The 20,015-nt window shown below is 34.6% G+C and overlaps 2 protein-coding genes across 4 annotated transcripts in view; both read right to left on the reverse strand.

The window, feature by feature from the left end:
- Nucleotides 1–10,321, reverse strand: part of GluRIIB (Glutamate receptor IIB) — a 176,068-nt gene extending 165,747 nt beyond the window's left edge. Inside the window, 9 exon segments of the mRNA XM_067764508.1 lie at nt 1,013–1,287; nt 1,514–1,672; nt 2,379–2,537; nt 2,614–2,825; nt 2,913–3,122; nt 7,963–8,025; nt 9,357–9,503; nt 9,571–10,086; nt 10,186–10,321. Coding sequence (XP_067620609.1) covers nt 1,013–1,287; nt 1,514–1,672; nt 2,379–2,537; nt 2,614–2,825; nt 2,913–3,122; nt 7,963–8,025; nt 9,357–9,503; nt 9,571–9,679 — 1,334 coding nt within the window. The 5' untranslated portion in view covers nt 9,680–10,086; nt 10,186–10,321.
- A 2,877-nt stretch (nt 10,322–13,198) lies between these two features.
- The window catches only part of GluRIIA (Glutamate receptor IIA), a 46,057-nt gene continuing 39,240 nt past the window's right edge, over nt 13,199–20,015 (reverse strand). For all 3 annotated transcript variants that reach the window (XM_067764507.1, XM_067764506.1, XM_067764505.1), the window contains 10 exons: nt 19,055–19,272; nt 18,848–18,997; nt 17,491–17,697; nt 17,162–17,424; nt 16,908–17,085; nt 16,620–16,843; nt 15,564–15,701; nt 13,956–14,386; nt 13,618–13,880; nt 13,199–13,553 (listed from right to left, as the gene is read on the reverse strand). In XM_067764507.1, the coding sequence (XP_067620608.1) occupies nt 13,281–13,553; nt 13,618–13,880; nt 13,956–14,386; nt 15,564–15,701; nt 16,620–16,843; nt 16,908–17,085; nt 17,162–17,424; nt 17,491–17,697; nt 18,848–18,997; nt 19,055–19,272 (2,345 nt within the window). In that variant the 3' untranslated portion in view covers nt 13,199–13,280. The remainder of the gene's footprint in view (nt 13,554–13,617; nt 13,881–13,955; nt 14,387–15,563; nt 15,702–16,619; nt 16,844–16,907; nt 17,086–17,161; nt 17,425–17,490; nt 17,698–18,847; nt 18,998–19,054; nt 19,273–20,015) is intronic.

Below are 20,015 nucleotides of genomic sequence, written 5' to 3' on the forward strand. Positions count from 1 at the left end.
CAATAACTTAATAACAATAATTTATAATAATTATTGTCAGGCTTTGAGCTCGATTCGAACCCGCGATGTTAAAAAAGTTAATATTATTCAAGCGCTGGGTATTAAAAAATATTCAAATTATATAAGAATTTTTATTCAAAACTCGGATGCAGGTATTTGTTTGCAGAATATCCAAATTGAGAAGCCTTAGAGTGTATTCCCAATTTGCAGTTCAAGCTAACTGGCAATTTAGCTGACACATCACTGCACAAATTTTGCCAAACTGAGAGCTTTTCGAAAGAAAAATATATTTTCAAATATCTCAACTTCGACTGATTCATAAAACAAAAATATTTGCATAATTTTTAAGCGCACATTTATCATTGACAAAGTTTCAGTTGAAAAAAAAATTGCAATAATCAAGGTCAATATTTCAATATTAGGAATTTTTTATTCATTTCAATATAATTGCCTTCTAGACTTTTTCTACTAAGCAAATTTTTTGAGATTCTACAAATGTGGAAAACTTCGCATTGTTCGAATATGCGAAATTTCCGGCCATAAAATATCGGAGTAATTGCTTTCTAGAATTCGTCTACTACGTAAAATTTTTGGGATTCTACCAATATGAATTATTCGAAAATTCAAAATTTCTGAACAAAAATCCAAACGGCTTGACACTTTTCCATATTTTCAATCTATATTACTCGAAACCCAAATATTTTTCCGATTATCGAAACTTCGAATTATTCGCGAAACAAAAATACTTGCAATATTTTTATGCACATGTCTATTATTTTTATATTCGAGGACTTCGAAGTGAATTTCGGTGTAATTGCTTCTACTAGGCAATATCCTTTAGATTCTAATAATATGGAAAATTGCGAATTATTCGAGTATTCGAAACTTGACACAAGTCATTAATCATCTGATGTAGTATGAAAACAAGGTACCATTTTAACATATTAAATTTTCAAACATTCATTTCAGCTGAAAAAGAGCAATTTTTAAATATGTAAAATCCCCCACTCACCGAAACATAAAATATGGTTCACCAACACGTGTTGCCACTGTGTACTTTTTTCGTTTGGGTGATAGATCTTCTTTCTCCTTCAATTTACTCTTTTTCAATTCTCTCGTCTCAACTATATCTTCGTATGGTACTAAATTTTGATATTTATTCCAAATATGTGTTATATGTTCCACCATCGGATCGTATACTTCTAAATTGAAATCATCACGTTCGCCATATTCGTTAATGCGCATTTTTTGCGTTTTATAATTGGGAGTAACGTTGGCTGATGTAAGCTGGAAGTATAAGTAAGTGCCTTAAAAATTTTGAAAGCATGTGAAATTTCAAAAACCAAGAAAAAACTGATAGCAAATCAAAAAACGTAATTAAAATAGAATCAAAAAACTAATTCGTGAAAGCTACAGCAAGAGTTTTTATGAGCTTTCATAAAAAGCCGCCATAACGTTATTCCTATCTAATTTTTTTATTGATACAAATTACATTGGGTTAATAAATACTCACAATTTTCATTTGATCTAAAAGCTGTAGTCCTGTCCGCCAAAACCCCCTACTGCAACGTACCTTCGGTTCTTGGTAGCGTGAACTTTTCATTAGTGTTCGCACTGCATTAAAAAACAAAACCATTGCATCATAAAGTAATTTACTTCTCGCGGAAATTAACTGAAAATAAAAAGAAATTATTACTATCAAAATTAAGGAAGATTTTGGTGAGAAGTGAACAATGCTTTTAGGGCCTACAACTCTTTTTGCAGATGCAATTAAAGCTAGAATGGTAGTTAGTAAAAAATATAGAACTTAATTTCGAAACTATTTCGCTGCACATAAGGGCAATTTTAGGATCCGTTCTGGATTATTTTTGAAATCATTGCGAGCAATACCAATTTCAAAAAATATCTGGATAACTTTGGGACTAGTTTACCTATCACTACAGAGCTACAGAATAATTTCAAGGCTAATTCAAAACGATTTAAGCACCGGTAAATAATCACTTCGGAATTATATTTGCAATCATTTCGAAACTATTTTGGGATCGGCTCGAAACAATTTTAGGATAATTTTAGAAATATTCAACCTAACATTTGGGAACAATTTTTGCATAATTTCAGTACCATTTCAGGCATGTTACAGGATCTATTTCCGGAATCATTTCGATACTATTTCGGAACCGATTTTGGGATCCGTTCAGCATTATTTTAGGTATCATTTAGAGATAACTTCAAATCTATTCGATTGATGATTTCTGAAAGAATCCCAAAATTTTTTGAAGTCATAGTGTCCTATTTTGACACCCTTACGAGTATGTTCATATATCATGAAAGGTTGGTAACTTGCAACTCTGACCAAATCTAGTTTACATTTTACTTACCTTCTCCTCCTCTTCGTCTGCGAAAATGTCCGTCTCTGAATGCACAGGCGGTGGTATAAAAGGACGCAAACGCACAGCAATCATTGTGGCAAGAAATTTCGCCGAATACAAAGAGCTAATATTGCTTATATGAGTGTCTAAGCTTGTCAGGAACCAGTACTAGAATACATGAAGAGAAAATTAAATTTTTTAAGTGTTCAGAATTTTTTAAATGATATAATCTTTAAAAACTCACATTAAACTGTCCTGTCATATTAAAGTATATAGAAGCATTCATTACATCATTGACTATATCCGAAGGGCAATCCAATACGACATTTTTCTCACGTGTATTACTAATACGCTTCCAGAGAATACGATAATCATCACCGCGATTAAAATGTCATAATTTAATGCCAGTTTTATGAAATTGACGCCAACTAAATAATTCTTCCATGCGCGCTAAACCTGAATGGGGAATGAGATTAAGATTAGTGAAGGTAATAGAACCCGACTTTGATATATATTAAACTCGCCATCTCTAATCTTACGCACTTCGACTGTTCTCATAAACGATCGTAAATGATTTCCAGTTCAAACGCTCCATTCTCAAAATATCTAGATATGCTACTGACAGCATTTTCTCCGTAGGCGCCACATTAACGGTCATTTTATGATTACGACTATGACGATCGATTTCCTTTGGATACCAATCGAATTGTAGATGTGGAATGCCAGTTGTATTGCAGATCACTTCAACGATATCTGATAAAGTTGGATGATTTTGAAAAGGGTAGAGTTTAGTAAAATTTTTCTGTCTTTCAATTAAATATTTTATAATTTTTTAATTTTTTTTTTTCAAAAATTATACATCTATAAAGAATAATATATAAATATTCTAATTTAAAATAAAAATAAAAATTAAAAAAATATATATCATAAAAAATAATGACAAAAAAGTATTGTTAAGGCTTTGAGCACGATTTGACGCCAAGATCTTATGTTTTGGAAATAATTTTTTTTTTTTTTTTTGTATCGAAAAAATGTTTTATAGCTACTAATTTGTGAGAGAAAACTCATACAATTGGCATTGTAATAAAAGTAGATAACAAATAATGATTATACTATTATTATTATTATTGATTGGTCTGGAAGCACTGCGACCTTTGGGATAGTCTCTGCCTAGCTAGAGCGACGCATTCGCAGAGAATGTGAACCGGCGTTTCATCCTCCAGCTCACAGAAACGACAAATTTGGGTATCAGATAGATTTAATTTACTTAGGTGATATCGTAGACCGCAGTGTCACGTGTAGTACCCAGTAAGAGTTCTTAGGTCCTCCCTGCTTAGGTTAATGAGTTTGGCTGGTACCTTCGTTGCGGAAGTATAAACAGTTTGGCCTGCCTTTGCCCTGGGCAATCTATCCAGTGACGTCTGAATTGCTTAATTTCCCAGTTAGTAATAGTTTCCCTGGTGTGTGCTTTTGTGAGTCCACATAAGGGCTTTGGACCATGGAATGCTGATGTAGCATTACCAGCTTTGCTAGGTAATCTGCATGTTCATTACCTTCATGTCCGTGATGTCCGGGAACCCATCCCAACAAAACCTTGTTTTTGGCTCCCAGGGCATTAAGGATTTCAGTGCATTCATCCACCAGCTTAGATGTAACTATGTAGGATTGCAAGGGATGCAGTGCCGCCTGGCTGTCCGACATAATGTAGATGCTCTTCGATGTCGAGCCTCTCCGCAGACATTATCTACCACAGACCTCTGTTGAATGAATTTCTGCCTGAAATATGGTGGGGTAACATCCCATTGGTATCGATTTTTTGAAGTTTGGCCCATAGATGCCAGCTCCCATTCTTCCGTCATCGAATTTCGATCCATCCGTGTACCAGACCTCTGAATCAGGGTCGTTATAAGGATTCCCTATATCCCAGTGGGTCCTGTCCACAATCGACACTTCAAAGTTCCGTGAGATTCTGAGCTTTGGGGACATTACGTCACGCAGTTGTAATGAGGGATTTCCTATGAATTTGAATGATTATACTAAATACAAACAGAAAATGAGTAAGAGTGTCAAATACATTTATGCATTTACGATTGGCAAAACTCTCGGAGAGCATTTTTAGTAAACAATGCTCAAACTATTTATCCAAATGATTTCGATGTGTATTTATCTATACATATGTACATATTTATTTACAATTGCTAATGTCAATGACTTTTGCCGTTCTGTGTTACGAATTTTTAGAACAAAATAAAAAACGAAAAATTTTCGTAATTTTGCAATCCAAACGCAAATACCAGAAAGTAGTAGACAAAGTATTTCGAACATTTTTTCGAAAGTAAAATTTGTTTTTCAAAATGCGAACTAACTGAAAGATGAAAATGCCAATAAAACAAACATCAGTATTTGTATTATACCGTTTCAGAAAAAAAGTATTTATTTTTGTTTTAAGCAAACATGAAATTTTGTTTGTATTCCAATAAGGTTGGCACACCGAAAAACGAAAAATACTGTTCTGAGTAGCTTTCCAATAGTATTAGATTTAGATTAGATAGGATTAGCAAGTTCTGGAAAAGTATGATACCTTTTTACATTTAAAAAAACAAACAAAATTTATGAACTTTCAATATTAATAAGTAAAATATTAAACAAATAAAAATTAAGAAAAAATTTTTAGTAACTTTTCATTATTTTTGTTATAACAATTGTTCTTTTAATCGTCCTATTGATAAAGGACGACAGGTTCGAATTCGCTAACCATTTAGCGTAGTGTGCCTTAAGCGTATAGAAAAATTAAAAAAAAAACTTTTCTCTCGGAAAAATATAATAATTGAATATTCAATTATTATAAGCCGGTATTAAGCTCATGAATTCTTAAATGATAAATATAAATTGAACACATCATTAAACAAGCAAACATAAATATGTAAAACTAAGTCCGAGTTTACAAAAGCTTCTCATTCGCAACGAAAAGGAACTTTACAAAAACAAATCTACATAACACACAAATTAATATAGAGACAGAATCTCTCAATTGTGTTGTTAGTGTAGAAATGAGATAAACTGAATTAAGCAAGGAAACAAATACAAGCAAGATAGCCTAGTGGTTAAGGCAACTGCAGTTTCACCGTGTGATTCGCGGTTCGAATCTCGGTGAAACCTTTGATAACATTACGAAATTGCCTGATGATGATTACGTGGCGGTTATCGAAATGGTACCATGGCAATATGCCAGTAAATGTTTCTTTCTTTCTTTTCAGTTTCTCTCAGAGAAACATAATAATTGAATATTGAAATAAGCCGGTTTTAAGTTCATGAATTCTTAAATAATAAAAACAAAAAGGATTATCATTGAATTTGTTGCTATAGGCCTTCAGCTCGAATCCGATCTTGGAATTATTTTTGTTATAGGATTCTTGATTTCCAAATTTTTTCCCACAAAATAAAAGAAAACTATTCCGAGCAGCTTTTCAGTAATTCTTAAAGTTTTTAAAAGTCGTTCTGCACAAAAATATTCAAATTTTCACAAAAGTCAAGAAATTTCAATATATGTGACCCGGCATATGAAAAGGTGGCTTATGACTCAAAAAAAGGAAAACTACTAAGAAACTGAAGAAATGCATTGTTTATCTTAAACAGCTGTTTCTCGCAATTTCTTTTTTGAGTCATAAGCCACCTTTTCATAGGCCGGGCCACATATGAAGTATATTTCAAGTAAAATTGTTTTTGGTAATTTTTTAATAGTTGTAGGGTAACCGAAGATGAAAAAAAAGTTCTGCAATATAACGCCAAATAATGGCAATTTCAATGTTTGAAAAAATTGGTGAAATATTTCAAAATTAAAATAAATTCTGAGAGGCTTTTCTTTTTTTGGAAATATTTGGATTTTTGCTTTTGGAAATAATATAATGAGGCAATTGGGAAAGAAATGAACTGAAAGAAAACGCTTGAAAATTAACTGAAAGAAGACTCTCCCTCAATCTTCAATATCATCGCTTCCATCATGTTTCTATCTCAACTTATGTCCGCCTCTCACTTCCTCCCCTCCCTCCCCGACATGAATCATAAATTTTATTTTTTGTAAAGATCGTTTGAAGAGAAGAAAATGGGGGAAAGAGGGAAGGAAAAACAGTGGGTGAAAATTTCTACTGAAAATGGTGGTGTGAGGGGCTTACATTTCCTCTCCCTTTCCTTAATTTTATCTTTATATCACTCTCACATCCCCTCACTCTATTTTGGCACATTTTTCATTCTCTGCATGTTTCTCCCTATCGTTCGAAAATAATACTTTCTATGGCTATGTAAACAAAAATTTATCTACATATGAACGAAATGTTTAACAAATCGAACAACGTGAACTACTTTTTGAATATAATAGTCCCTGCAAAAATCTTGATGTTAAGGAGAAAGTTTTTATGGGAGATGACACGCCCCTTATTTGTAAATAAATGTGCTATAGCTGTTTCCATAGGTTTATTTCAAACTTTGTTTCAAAAATTAAGTTCCAAAACTGAAACATTTCTAGTAATAAGCGTAGTACTTAAACATCGAAAGAAAAATGTTTCTCAGTCTCCTACTTCAAATGGCAATACCACAATCAAAGATGTTATTTCTAAGTTTGGGTCCCGTTTGAAGACGATTAAGATGTGTAATCAGATGGGAGTCCAGTTACAACCAGTAAAGATCTGCGTCACATCAAAAAACCAATTTTCTTCCATATAAAAAAAATCATACATTGCATGGAGGAACATCTAAAAAACCCTGCGGAAGAAAAATTTTAAAAATCAATGCGAATTTTGAGGGTTCTATAACTTGTACTTTGTTGGACTATAATTAGTTTACAAAAATGTTTTCTCAAAGCAATTTTAATTCAAAATTTTGAAAATTCTCGATTGGCTTACATAATATAAGTCGGAAAATTCATAGAATTTTTTTATTAAGTATATCGATAATAAAATATAAAAATTTCGTTGACAAAATTTGTTAAATAGTTGCCATTGCTATTTTTCTGTTCACTGCTGTACCTTGTAAGCTAATTTAATATGTAAACATCATTCAAAAAATTAAAAAGTTTACGTATTCGATATTTACGAGAAAGTTCTCAAATTAAATTAACCATAACATACAACAAACTAACAAGCCAACTGGAAATAACATAAGGCATAAAATTAGATGGCCTGTTTAAAATCCAAATATTGTTTTATAGCAAGTCATAATGTCAGAAAGCTCATAAGTTTTAGGAGTAAATAAAAAATATTTTATTGATTTCTGTAGAAAAATTAAGTAAAAAAAAACTATTAGCCATATTTTCAAGATCATAATGTGTTTACTTAATATTATATTAAATAATAAAAACATAAAAAAAATATATTTTCTTAAACAAAAAAGTAAACATACAAACAACAAACATTCAACACACATACACACATAAGATGCTTATATTTAATGACTACATAAAAAGTGTAAAAAAATTAAAAAGGTGTAATTTTTTAGTTGCCAATTTAAAAATATACTCTCATTTTTTCATTTTTTTTTTCTTTTCTTGCAAGTTTTGTCAAAGAAAAAATTCAAACAAAAGAAGAAAAAACATGCTTACCAGTGCTTGCCTTTGAACTTGGTCCAAATATAGCGGTGACACCGTTATCGATCAGTTCGCAAGCTGTTGAAACATAAAAAATAATTGTACACTGTGAAAAGGACTCGGTTCTCAGAGAAATCGTAAATAAAGATATATCCCAGCAGGGCCAGTTAAAATGGTTATATGTAACTGAGGAAATCGTTTTTTTTTTTTATTTCACAGCTATGAAGCTTGAGTTCCCTTTCAAAATTCTTAAAGGACTTCAATCGGTAAAATGAAATCGGTAACTTTACCCAGCTTTTACCCACTCTCTAATCACTCTTTCACCATATACTTATTTCTCAACCTACTCTTCGTCTTTCGACACTGTACATGACTTCGACCATACATCAGGACAGTTATAATGAGAGGTCTACATTTTGAGTTATCTACTCAATTAAATTATGCCATAGTAAGCCACAATGAACTAAAGTTCTTACTCATAATTTAGATATAATATTAAGCAGACTAATTCCATTATAGCTGCTGGGGCCTCTGGGATTGCCTGTTTTGTGTGTGGGACAAAGCATACTTATATTCCAATCTGCATGTATGCGCTATTCCGACCATATTTTGCACAAGAGTGGATGTATGCTTGCTCCTTGGCCTTAATCCGTTCGTATATTACGAAACTGTATGTTTAGGTAGTGAGGAGCGTTGGCAAGCAGATTTGCTGCATCACAAGCTGGCTTTTAGTCTTGGACGGAGTATTTCATCACCGTCTTCACACTCAGCGTCCACGGTTTCGCGCAAGATTGACTGAAGTGGATAGGGAAACTCCACCTGTCAGGACAAGCCTCATATTTCTTTTTCACCTTTCATTAATACCCTCACCCACATTTCTTTCTGTTTCAAATTTTTTTTTTTTTTTTCAAATCACACGCAGGTATAACCTTTTTGTTCATGTGACTGTGGGTGATAACTCTCATATCTTTCTATCCGAATAGTCAGCCATGTAACACATGAGAACCGGTTTTTTTGACTTTAGGCCACAGACTCCTTCTTAGCGTTAAGGCAGCGAAGCATGTGCTTGGTGTCAAACGGGGGTAGCAATTCTATTCCTTTTCTAGTTTATCACAGAAGTAGGTCGTATGTGCTACCGAAGCTGAATCCAGATCGCGTGAGAACGCTGGTTCACAGGCTTAAACGACATAACTTGGCGGTGAAGACTCTCTTTCTACATAAAGCCAGCACCAGGACTTCAGCTTGCGCTTTTTTTTTTACCTGTCCGTGGTAGATGTTACAAGGCACGAATCTCCCACATATTCAAAACTATAATTAGACAGTGCTTTGTCCAGTAGTCACATGAACCTAACCTGAACTTTTCATAACAGCCCGATTAAAATTTAATAATGCTTTATCTCACAACTTACCCATTTCCTGCAGAGTGAGGCTATCATCATAGCTCAAGAAATGTTTCAATGGTTCCAGACGTATATTCACTTCGAGTTCATTGATATCACGTATGGCCGTATCAAAAGCATTCACCAAATCCAATTCGTCTTTGTAGAATATCACACCTGCGTTTTTTGTATATATGGATGTACCATTTGATGAGATAGTAAAAGTTTTAAACTAAAAACTTACCGATCTTTACAACTTCATATTTAGTTGTGTATGGCGATGTAAGTTGAGCAAATATAAGGGGAAGTAGAGGGTATAATATAAAATGCATTTTCACAGTGTCAGGGTACATAACCTCAAATTACAAACAAAATTATAGCTGCCTATAATACATTTTAAAATTATCCATATATTAAAGCATAAATCCCATAACAAAACACATTTTATAATTTGTATAGACAATTTCCTTGAGAATGTACTTAAAAACTTGATCACTTGTGAATTTTTCAATTGTTAAATTTTGCATCTTTTTCACCGATACGACATTTTGAGCTGTTGTTGTTTGTGAATGCCTTTTTATTTAATATAATTTTTTATAGTACACGCATTTTTTAATGAATTATCACAGGTTGTTGTTGTTTCTGTTTCGATATTTTATCTGCTTGTTTTTATCTACTTATACACATTAAATAAAAAACGCGGTCTTCCGTGCTAATTTTAAAAATCCAAAATATTATCCGCGCCGTTCGTGTATCACAGCTAAAATGAAATGGAAATTGAAAATTGAACTTTTCCAACATTAAAATATTTAGAGAGTCCAACAATTTGAATTTTTAATATTTTATTTGCGAGGCAAACCATTGGCCAATCCATACGCTGTGCAGTGAGTGGACGCTTAGCTCTCCGGCGTTTGTCTTCGTCACGTTGATATCTGTTTTGTCTGGGAAAAATTATCAAAATTTAAAAGTCCAGAACACCACAAAAAAGATATAAAAACTAAAACATAAAAACAAAATATATAGTAAGAATTACATATATACGTACAATGTACAGCAGTGTACAGAAAAATAGAAGTGCTAATGTTTTTTAAATTCTGTCAGTTAAATTTTTATTATTTTTTCAAATTTCCATATTTTGAGAAAACTATGAATTTTGAAGTCGAAACTTTGCAAACCAATATCCAAAACGTTTTCCAAAAAATTCGAAAACTCGACAAAATTTTACGAAAATTTCAAAATGAAATTATGCAAATCAATCTCCGAAAAATACGAAAACTTGAGAGAATTTTACGAAAAATTCAAACTGAAACTTTGCAAACCAATCTGCAAAATGTTTTTGAAAAAGTACGAAATCTTTACGTATATTTCAAATATTTTATTCGAAGTTCTGTGATTTTTTTTGAATAAGCAGTTTTGTATTCCAATCAATTTTAGTCTAACAAAGTACAACTTATAGGGCTATACAAATTTGCATTGATTTTTGATAATTTTTTTTCCAAAGGCAGTTGGAAATTTTCCATATAAAAAAAGGTTTAATACCTTTATGGAGGAAAATCCAAAACACTGTCCAAACAAAATTTTTCAAAAAAAAAAAAAAAAAAAAAAAAAAAACTTTGAAATATCCATAAATTGTACTGCTTGCGCTACGAAACTGCACACACTTGAGAACTTCAGAGAACTCCAAATAAAAAGTTCGATATTTTCTAGGATTTTCCAAACTCTCAGAATACGATTTTAAGATTGGTTGGGATAGTTTCAGCTACACAATTCATAGAAAGAGACCCAGAGAACACCGAATAAAAAGTTCGAAATTTTCATAAAATGTTCTCCAATATTCGAATTTTTTCGAAAATATTTTAGAGATTCGTTTGCATTGTTTTAGTGCCAAGTTCAGAGGAGTTTTTCCTTAAATTTGAAAAAAAAATTACCCCTGCTGTTTTTCCGTTCGCTGCGCTATGTATATATATATATATATATATGTATGTCTACTTAAAACTGAATATTCAATCAAGTAATTTTTTGGAAAATTCTACGCGAACGTCATCATTGTGTCGCGCCATATGCCAACATTTCATCACGTTGCAGCACTTTCTCTACTAGCAGTGGCATTCTAGAATTATTTTAAGTACAAACTGGGACGGATTTAAGATATTGAGGACTTGGCGTCAATAGCTGTATTTAACATACAAATTTAATTTAAAAATTCTCTAAATGGGGTCGCCGCTATTCTGAGTGTATTTATACCTAGAACAAGCTTCTCAGCAGCAAAATAAAGCTGTCATATCAGACTAAACGTAGACCGAAATATATTATTTTCAGCTCAGTGATCATTGTGGCTGCGCTATCATTAATTATTTGCCGTCTACGTCTTAGGAAATGAGTAGATCGGTAAATGGCACAGATATCTGAACGAAATACCATCGCACTTCAAGGCGAAATCGCTATGGTAACGTCTTTCCTCGATACATCTGGATTAATTTGCTACTAAAAACGTTTAACCCCGTATAAATAAGAAATTTCATATGTGGTAAGGGTTCTCACTGGAACTGTTTAATAGGCACTTACCCGGCTAAGATGAGCATCTAATCTTATGATAACTGTTGAAGCGAAAAATCGTGTTCAAAATTTGCCGTATCAATATACAGACGTTCGATCCACGGTATCTGACACAATAAGGCATAGCAACCGTATGGAACTTCACTTGTAACTTAACCCAAAATTGGGATTATAATAGTGGGACCCCTCGGTCATGTGCCTACTTCTCCTGCGTGGAATTCGCCCCTGAGTGGTACATATTCAACAATAAAAAAATATTCACATTTTTATAGAAGCGAAAGTGAATATCAGTATTTTAAGTGGTTAATGGAGGGGTAAGGATTTGTATGTATGAATTTGCGTAGTAAACAACAAAAACTACTCACCTAACAAGAAATAATATAATTCTGCTTGTAGAGACTTCGCTTGGGAACGTCTGTATACGAAAATTAGAGATAAAGTATCTTCTTTACGTCCTTTCTAACTACCCAGAACGTTCCCCCAAGGACAGATGCTTAAGGGCCTGATTATATATGACGCCGTGGCACTTTGTGTCACGGTCACTGACATTCAAATTCATCACTATATAATACCTAATATTTGAAGAACAAATCGATAACTATTTCATAGAATATCGATAACAAATCAATCACTTTTCGACAACCAATCTAAAAGAAGACGTAATCAAATTTGTAACACTCCGATAACACATCTATATAAAATCGATAACTTTTTGATAACGTATCGTTAGCTGTAACTTTTTTATAACATGTCGAATACTTTTCGATAAAAAACGGATAACTTGTCAAAAAAAAATCGATAATTCGTCGATAAAAAATCAGTTACTCATTGATAGCCTTTGTTATCCATATCAAATACATATATAATACTTCGATAACAAACAGTCGATAACACACCGAAGACTTGTCGAGAGCAAGCCGTTAGCACTTCGGTTTTGAGTTATAATATTTTCTTCCTTCTACTTTCCTTTTCTTTTTACTTATGTTTTCATTTCAGTTCCGTTACTTTCCTTGCCTTGCATCGCCTGGATTCGCTGCCTGATTTCGCTCATATCAACTCTACCACGTACATTGTAGCACATTATGTATGCTATAGTGTTGTGACTACAATTACGCTTACATGCCACTTTCAAAGACTGCGGTTACCCTTAACTTAAGCTTACACAAACCTTACGCTTACATTCTGTATTCCTCCACAGAATGTGGAAAGATTTTTTGACATCAAAGCGATCCTGCCTGCTTATAGATCAATATTTTTATCGCATAAATTCCTAAGTTGATTTAAAAATTATTTCCCATAAAAAACTTTACTTCAAATTATTTATTTTAATTAAATGCAAATTTAGCAGAACTAAGTTTTTGTCAACAATTAGTCAATAAATATTTTATACAAAATTATTTAATCGTAATATCTCCGACTATGCTCACTACGTTCACGCTCTCGCTCGCGCTGAGAGATCTTCGATTTAACCGTTCTACGCGAGCGACCACTAACACGACTGTTGTGCGAACGAGAACGTGAACGGTCTCTAGAACGTTCTCTTGAACGTTTCGAAGATGACTTCGATGAAACGGAAGTTTTAGTGCTCTCGGAAATTTTCGCTGGCTTCTTCGTAATCCAAAATTTTAAAACAAAGCAAAGCTCGGCTTTAAAAGCTTGCCAAGGTGTGGTCTAAAAGAATAGTATTTTTGATTTTTTTTACAATTTTTTTTTCTAAAAACTCTACAAAGCCTACCTTCTCCACAACAGCGACAGTTTGTACATTCCACAAGAACTCGCAAAGACCAATAATAAAAGACACCAACACACCAGCGCCCAACACTAAAAATACACCACCTAATTCAATTATGGATAGCTCATCACCATCAACCTCCACGTATTTCGTGCAGCTAAAATTTTTATTTCTTGGCGTCCACCAACGTCGCTTGAGATTAAAGAGTTCACCCTTTTCGCTGAGTTGTAAAATAGACACACTCAAGTTGGAACTGTACTCAGCGCCTGTACAAAAATAGAGAAAATTATGAAATTAGTAGGCAGCGTTGAAACTAAAAACCAGCAAATTTTTCTTATTACCCAATGGTACTGCTAATGCATAATGTTTTTCACCGATTTGACTACCAACTTGCTTTAGATCGCAACTTCGTTCAATGTTGTACGACATTGATGTGGTTTCCATAAAGAAGGCATAATTACCCTCGCCTTTACGTACACGATCGACACCTTCTTTATTGCTCGATGTAAATGCGGATGGTGCGAATGATATCATTTGATTCCATGCCTTTTTGTAGTCCGTCTCATTGGATTCGGAAAAGAAAACCGAAGTGCTACCACCCGCCATTGTGCCATATTTTACTTTATTTTGATCGATTAAACTTTCGAGACTATTAATATCACTTTGCATTTTGTTGCTAGTAAGTGAAGCTGCCAGATTGGCAATGTAAGCGTTGACCATCATAAGCGTGAAGAACCACCACATACTGCTGAGAATACGCATTGGAGGACCTCTGTTGGATGAGAGAGTTATGTGGGTCGAAATTAATTTTTCGTGTTCGACTTTTTTACATTCCCTTTTCGTTTTAACTTTTTCATCTTTGCATTTGTTTTCGCGTCCGGAAAATCCCAAGACGAAGACTAAAGCAATAACAAAAAAACCATAAGACGAAGGCAACTTGTGGGAGGGCGGAATGGCTTAGAAGGTTTAATGTGGTCATACCAAATCGTTCCCGATATAGTTGGGCTAGTATATTGGAACGACTTTCCGTCAAATTTGACAAGGGATGATATTGGAACGATTTTCCGTCATCCCTTGTCAAATTTGACGGAAAATCGTTCCAATATACTCATTTATCCACCCTGTCGGAAGATCAACCAAACAAGATAAGTCGGGCTAGTACCTTTGTGGTGCTTGTTATCGGAACGTACCGGATCTGATCCGGCAAAGGACCTTCAACATCGATAACACTCCCCAAGGCCTTCGGGGATTATCCTTATCTCTACAACAACAACAAAGACGACGAAGACAACGACGACGCCAAGACCGGAGACAAAGATAAAGACGAATTCATCTAAAGCCTTATAATGGATTCGTATTCATCCTTGCCTTCGCTTTAAACGTGTTTTTGTCTTCTCGGGTTTATCGTTGTTTTCGTCATTGCCTTAGCCTTCGGTGTTGACTTCAGTTATTCATTGTCTTTACATTCGTTTCCTTTTTTGGTCTCCTCGTTGTTCCTGTTCCCGTCTTTATGTAGGTTCCGTTCTTTGTCGAAGACCTAGATTTCGTTATTGTCTTCGCTTCAGTCCATCGAGCTTTGTCTTCGTCTTTGCCGGTTTCCTTTTTATTCGTCTTTTTCTTAATCCTAGTATTAATTTTTGTGTTTTTATTCGAATCTGCTTTAGTCCTACTGTTCTTATTTATTCTACGTTATTTTATCGTTTGTATTAGCCTTCTTCATCTTAACCTTGTTGTTGTGGCTGCTTACATCGTAGGATTATTCAAAAGCGGCGAAGGGTTATACTCTAAGCCATGGGCTTGGCTTCACTTTTGTTGTTTACGTCAGTTTCGTCTTCCTCTTTGGCTTCATGTCTATCTTTATCTGTCAACGCTTTTGTTTTGCGATTTGTTGTTTTCTAAGTCTGTGTCTCCGTAATCATACTAAAACTCACCTCTTCAGTTGGACTTACCTGGGCAGTATATCACAACCTTGCTGCATAATAGAGCCGATCATCAACCAAAATGAATTTGATTTGTTCCATATATTTTCAAGTTCCACCGGATCGGGGTCAGCAGGATTTGGATTCTTCCATTCGTGGTGTGAAAATCTGTAAAATACAAATACGATACAGTGAGTTTTTAGAAAATTCAATGAGAAAGTAATGTACTCAGAGCGGAGTTAGAGGTCCTATCAAGAAGACTTGTTAGATTTGTCTCGGTTAAGTAATAGGCCTAGTCCTGTCACGTCTGACTTTCCAAAGGCCATTTCACCATTCCTCAAGCCTGTGCTAGCATTGCTGGACAGCCGATAAGCGCAACTAAAACGTCTGCTTGACTGTCAAAGAAGTCCGTTAAGTTTAAGCCGCTTTTCACATCAAACATGAAAGCCTAAGAAAAGAATCGATCTTCTTTCATCTGCCTTAGTCAAGAGGATTTCGAAGCTCGCATACTATTCGGTTGGTTCGAACCTATCCCAGAGCTACAGCGCACCTTAATTTTTACGCTATTCATTAGAACCTTGAACTCTCACCGCCATGTGGATTAGAAAAAAGACATAAACCTTCGGGGACTCCCCGAAAATCAAGTGGTGAGGTTTGTTGGCTACCGGTGAGAGCGTGGTCTTAAAAATAAGTCTCCTTTTTACTTGAAAATTGTGCCTCCATTTTGTGAGCGGAGACAAGCTCCAAGTATTCTCAATAGGCGTGTCATTGCTATAACTAAAACTCTCGAGGTTTCCTGACAAGAAACTTTCCTCGATCAGTTTTACTTTTTTATTCACATCTTGCCTTTACAGCTATACTCTATTGAACCTAAATTTTTCTTGTTATAGACATTAGTCGAGCCAATGATTAAGACTTAAACTGACAAATACTTTAATGAACATTTTCCAACTGTCTAGTAGCGCCTTAAACTCAAAATAGGTACCTTCCGGACTTCAGTAGCTAAGCTAAAGATTGGGCAGTTCCAGATAGAGAACCTCTGCTACTCTAAGACGACTTGACCAAGGGGCTGTCGTAGTAACTTACCTTGCCAACAACACAAACAGCAAAGTCATCACAAGCTGAGTTAACATCATATTATACCACACCTCCTCGGCAAAAGGTTCCAAAAAGGCGAAGACATTCTTTGGTGCTGGTGGTCTTTTATAATACAATATACTTATACCCAGTTGCATAAAGGGAGCAGTAAAATCGACCACTTTACGGCGAGCTTGCGTAATCGTCAAATCACAAATACCAATTTGGGCTTGCTGAGATACATTAGAAAACACCTTTGATCATTTTGTTTTAAAAACCGTCTCACCAATTACTTACATGATCAATCAATCTTCTTATAATACCATCCCATTCGCCCGTCTCCGGATTCAACTTGCCCGTACTACGTTCAATTAAGAAATCATAATCGAAATCCATTATCTCCGAAAGTTTTTGTATCAAATCAACCGCATAACCTTCATACTTTTCTAGTCCACGCAAATTTTCAGCATCTTCTCTGTGTGTAGAAACTGTCAACAATGGATGTGTAATCCTTTTTTGTAACAGCAAGCAGCCAACGGGCTATTACTCACTTCAACATGAAATAGGGTTCCTCATAGCGTGTTGCCACAATGAAAAGTTTCCGTCCAAGCGAAAAGTCGGGTGCAGTGGCGGAACTACTAGCCGCTACTTGTACGGTAGTTGGTGGACCAATAGTGCCGTCTGAATGCCAAATAGCTAGAATTTCACCTGTGGTCGGCTTATAAATTTCCAAATTGAATTGAGTGCGTTGACCATTATCATCGATTTTCAAATTTTCTGTTTTGAATGGTGGCTCAACATCATCTTCGGAGATCTTTGAGAAAGAGAAATGTTGTGATTATTTTAATTATTTGCATTGTCTGAGATTTTTTTCTCATACCATTTTCATTTCTTGCACGATTTGTTGCCCCACATACCACGTTCGACCGCCGCCGCCAATATTGCCCCTGAAGTAATTAAACTCGCAGCGTTTTTGTGGTTCTGTAAAAGTTCCCATTGTGGTAATAACATTCTTTACCGCATTGGTAAATAAAATAACAGCATCGTACATTAAAATGGGTAACATAGTTTGATTGCCAAAGATCTCCTGTAAAGAAGGATAAAGAGAAATACATGTGTCTGGATCTTTTAAAAAAGGCTTCTAAACTAGTGCTACTCTGTGATTTAGAACTTGGTCCTCAAACGATAAATACGCGAGAACTCATATTCTCTCGAGCTCGGCTTCATACAAGGGGGAAATCTGCCTCCTAAGCAGATTGAATGGCGATCAGACTTCTATAACTACTTAAACAAATACTTTTGAACTACTTCAAGATCTAACCTCACTCATGGTGATGTCAACCGACCTTCCAATAGTACTCCATGCGAAAATGAGAAATAGAAAACTGGTTCAAGACTGGTTCGTTCCAATAAATGAGCTGGGATGACGATCAAGAGTTGATTCCATACCTCTCGTGCTTGGTTGGAGGTACCCTATCATAATGAACGTGGCGCTACCTACCCAGCTCTTGAAAAACTATTTAAAATTCTTTCCTTTTTTCAGTGCACTAAAAACTTGCAGTAGTCGAGTATTTTCGATCCTTTTTAAGTCCATCCATAGATCAGGACTGGTTGTAGACAAATGTAGAAACGATATAGAATAATCTGCATTAATACTTATGGTGTTTTCTTTTCTACACGAAAATGTCGCCTTCACGCCAACCCTTCAAAAAGTAGTGTTCTGTTTTAAAATCAGCTTAGCCTCAATAGAGGCCATCATTATCTTTTCTCAACAACCTACCCCTAATAATGGACAAAAATACAACATTATTCGGTAAAGGACTTCCCATATCTGTGACATTCTTTAAACAATCGCAAGATAGTTCAGCCTGAATGTGCTACTCTCGATCGCACCACAGTCGACCGTATAACTTGGTTTCCGTAGTGTAAGGCTGGTCGTAAATTCGCCGTAATGTATAGGAGTTCCACCGACATCTGTTTTCATTGGCGAAGACAGATATCGATCGATATGATTGTTGTTTTAATATGCCCCTTCTGTTCCAGAATTTATGGATATCTTGTCGACCGTAGCTTGTCCAATTCAACAGATAATTAACAGCCTTAAGGGTATCCTTCCATTTGCATGTCGGTTTCGTTATACCAGTGTATTTTTTCTGCCTCTTTAGGAAAGTAGAAACGAAATTCCAGTATTCTACCCGCAGGGAGTAACTGTACCCACATAATTAGTTAGTACTCACATCAATCGGTCTTATTCGCGTTTTCTTTCGTCCATAAGGATTCTCGTCGACTAATTTTATTCGCACAGATGTTATATTCGCTTTATAGTCGGCATTATACATGCTGCGCAGTGGTGAGTTATGCGTGTTCAAATTAGACAAGAACCAGTTCTGAAAGCAAAAGACAAATTATCCTGATTTTGCATCGCAAACTACTCAATCACTTACACGAAAGGAGCCCAGCAACTTGAATTCCTTAGAAATCTCTAACAAGTTTTGCAACGATTCTGGTCGACAATCCATAACAATACGTTGCTCGTGCAAGGTCTCACTTACCTCCTTCCAGAGAACACGTAAATCTTTTCTATAATCCTCAATAAAGCGTAATTTTATGAATTCGTTGTTCATTATTTGAATATTCATAAGATCTTGTACGCGGGCGAGGTCTAAGAAAATCATTAAAAAATCGAATAAATTAAACAAAGAATAACATTGCATAGTACACATGACAAAGAGGGAGTATATAGAGAGAGGAAGAGTGTGAATATGAATTCGAATGAGATGAGAATGAGTGTGAGAAAGAGAAATTAAGCGAGAGTGGGAATTAAATGAGAATGATAATGAGAGTGAGAATAAAAATGACAATGAAATTGACGATGAGAATGAGTGCGAGAGTGAAAATGAGAATAAGAATCAAAATATGAATGGGAATGAGAATGAAAATGAGAATTAAAATGAGTGAGAATAAGAATGATAATTAGTATGAGATGGATAATGCTTATGGGAATGAGAATGAAAATTAAAACGTGAATGAGAGTGAGAATAAGAATGCGAATGAGAATTAGAATGAGAGTTATACTGTGGAAATAGAATAAGAATGAATGTTAAAGTGATTATGAGAATGAGAATGAAAATGAAAATTAGTATGAGAATAATAAAGATAATCAGAAAGGTAAGGAGAACAAAAATGGAAATTAGAATGATAATGTAAATGATAATTGGAATAACAATAAGAATGAGAATGGGAATACGAACGAGGATGAGATTGCGAATGAGAATTAAAAAAGGAGGATACGAAAGAGAATAAGAATAAGACTGGAGTAATAGAGTGGGTAATATGAAACTTTTTAAAAAACATAAAATCAAATTAAAATGTAAAAAATGTCATATAAAAAAATCAAATATAGCA

The sequence above is a fragment of the Eurosta solidaginis genome, chromosome 2 (genome assembly GCF_040869045.1).
Source record: "Eurosta solidaginis isolate ZX-2024a chromosome 2, ASM4086904v1, whole genome shotgun sequence".
Taxonomy (NCBI): Eukaryota; Metazoa; Arthropoda; class Insecta; order Diptera; family Tephritidae; genus Eurosta; species Eurosta solidaginis.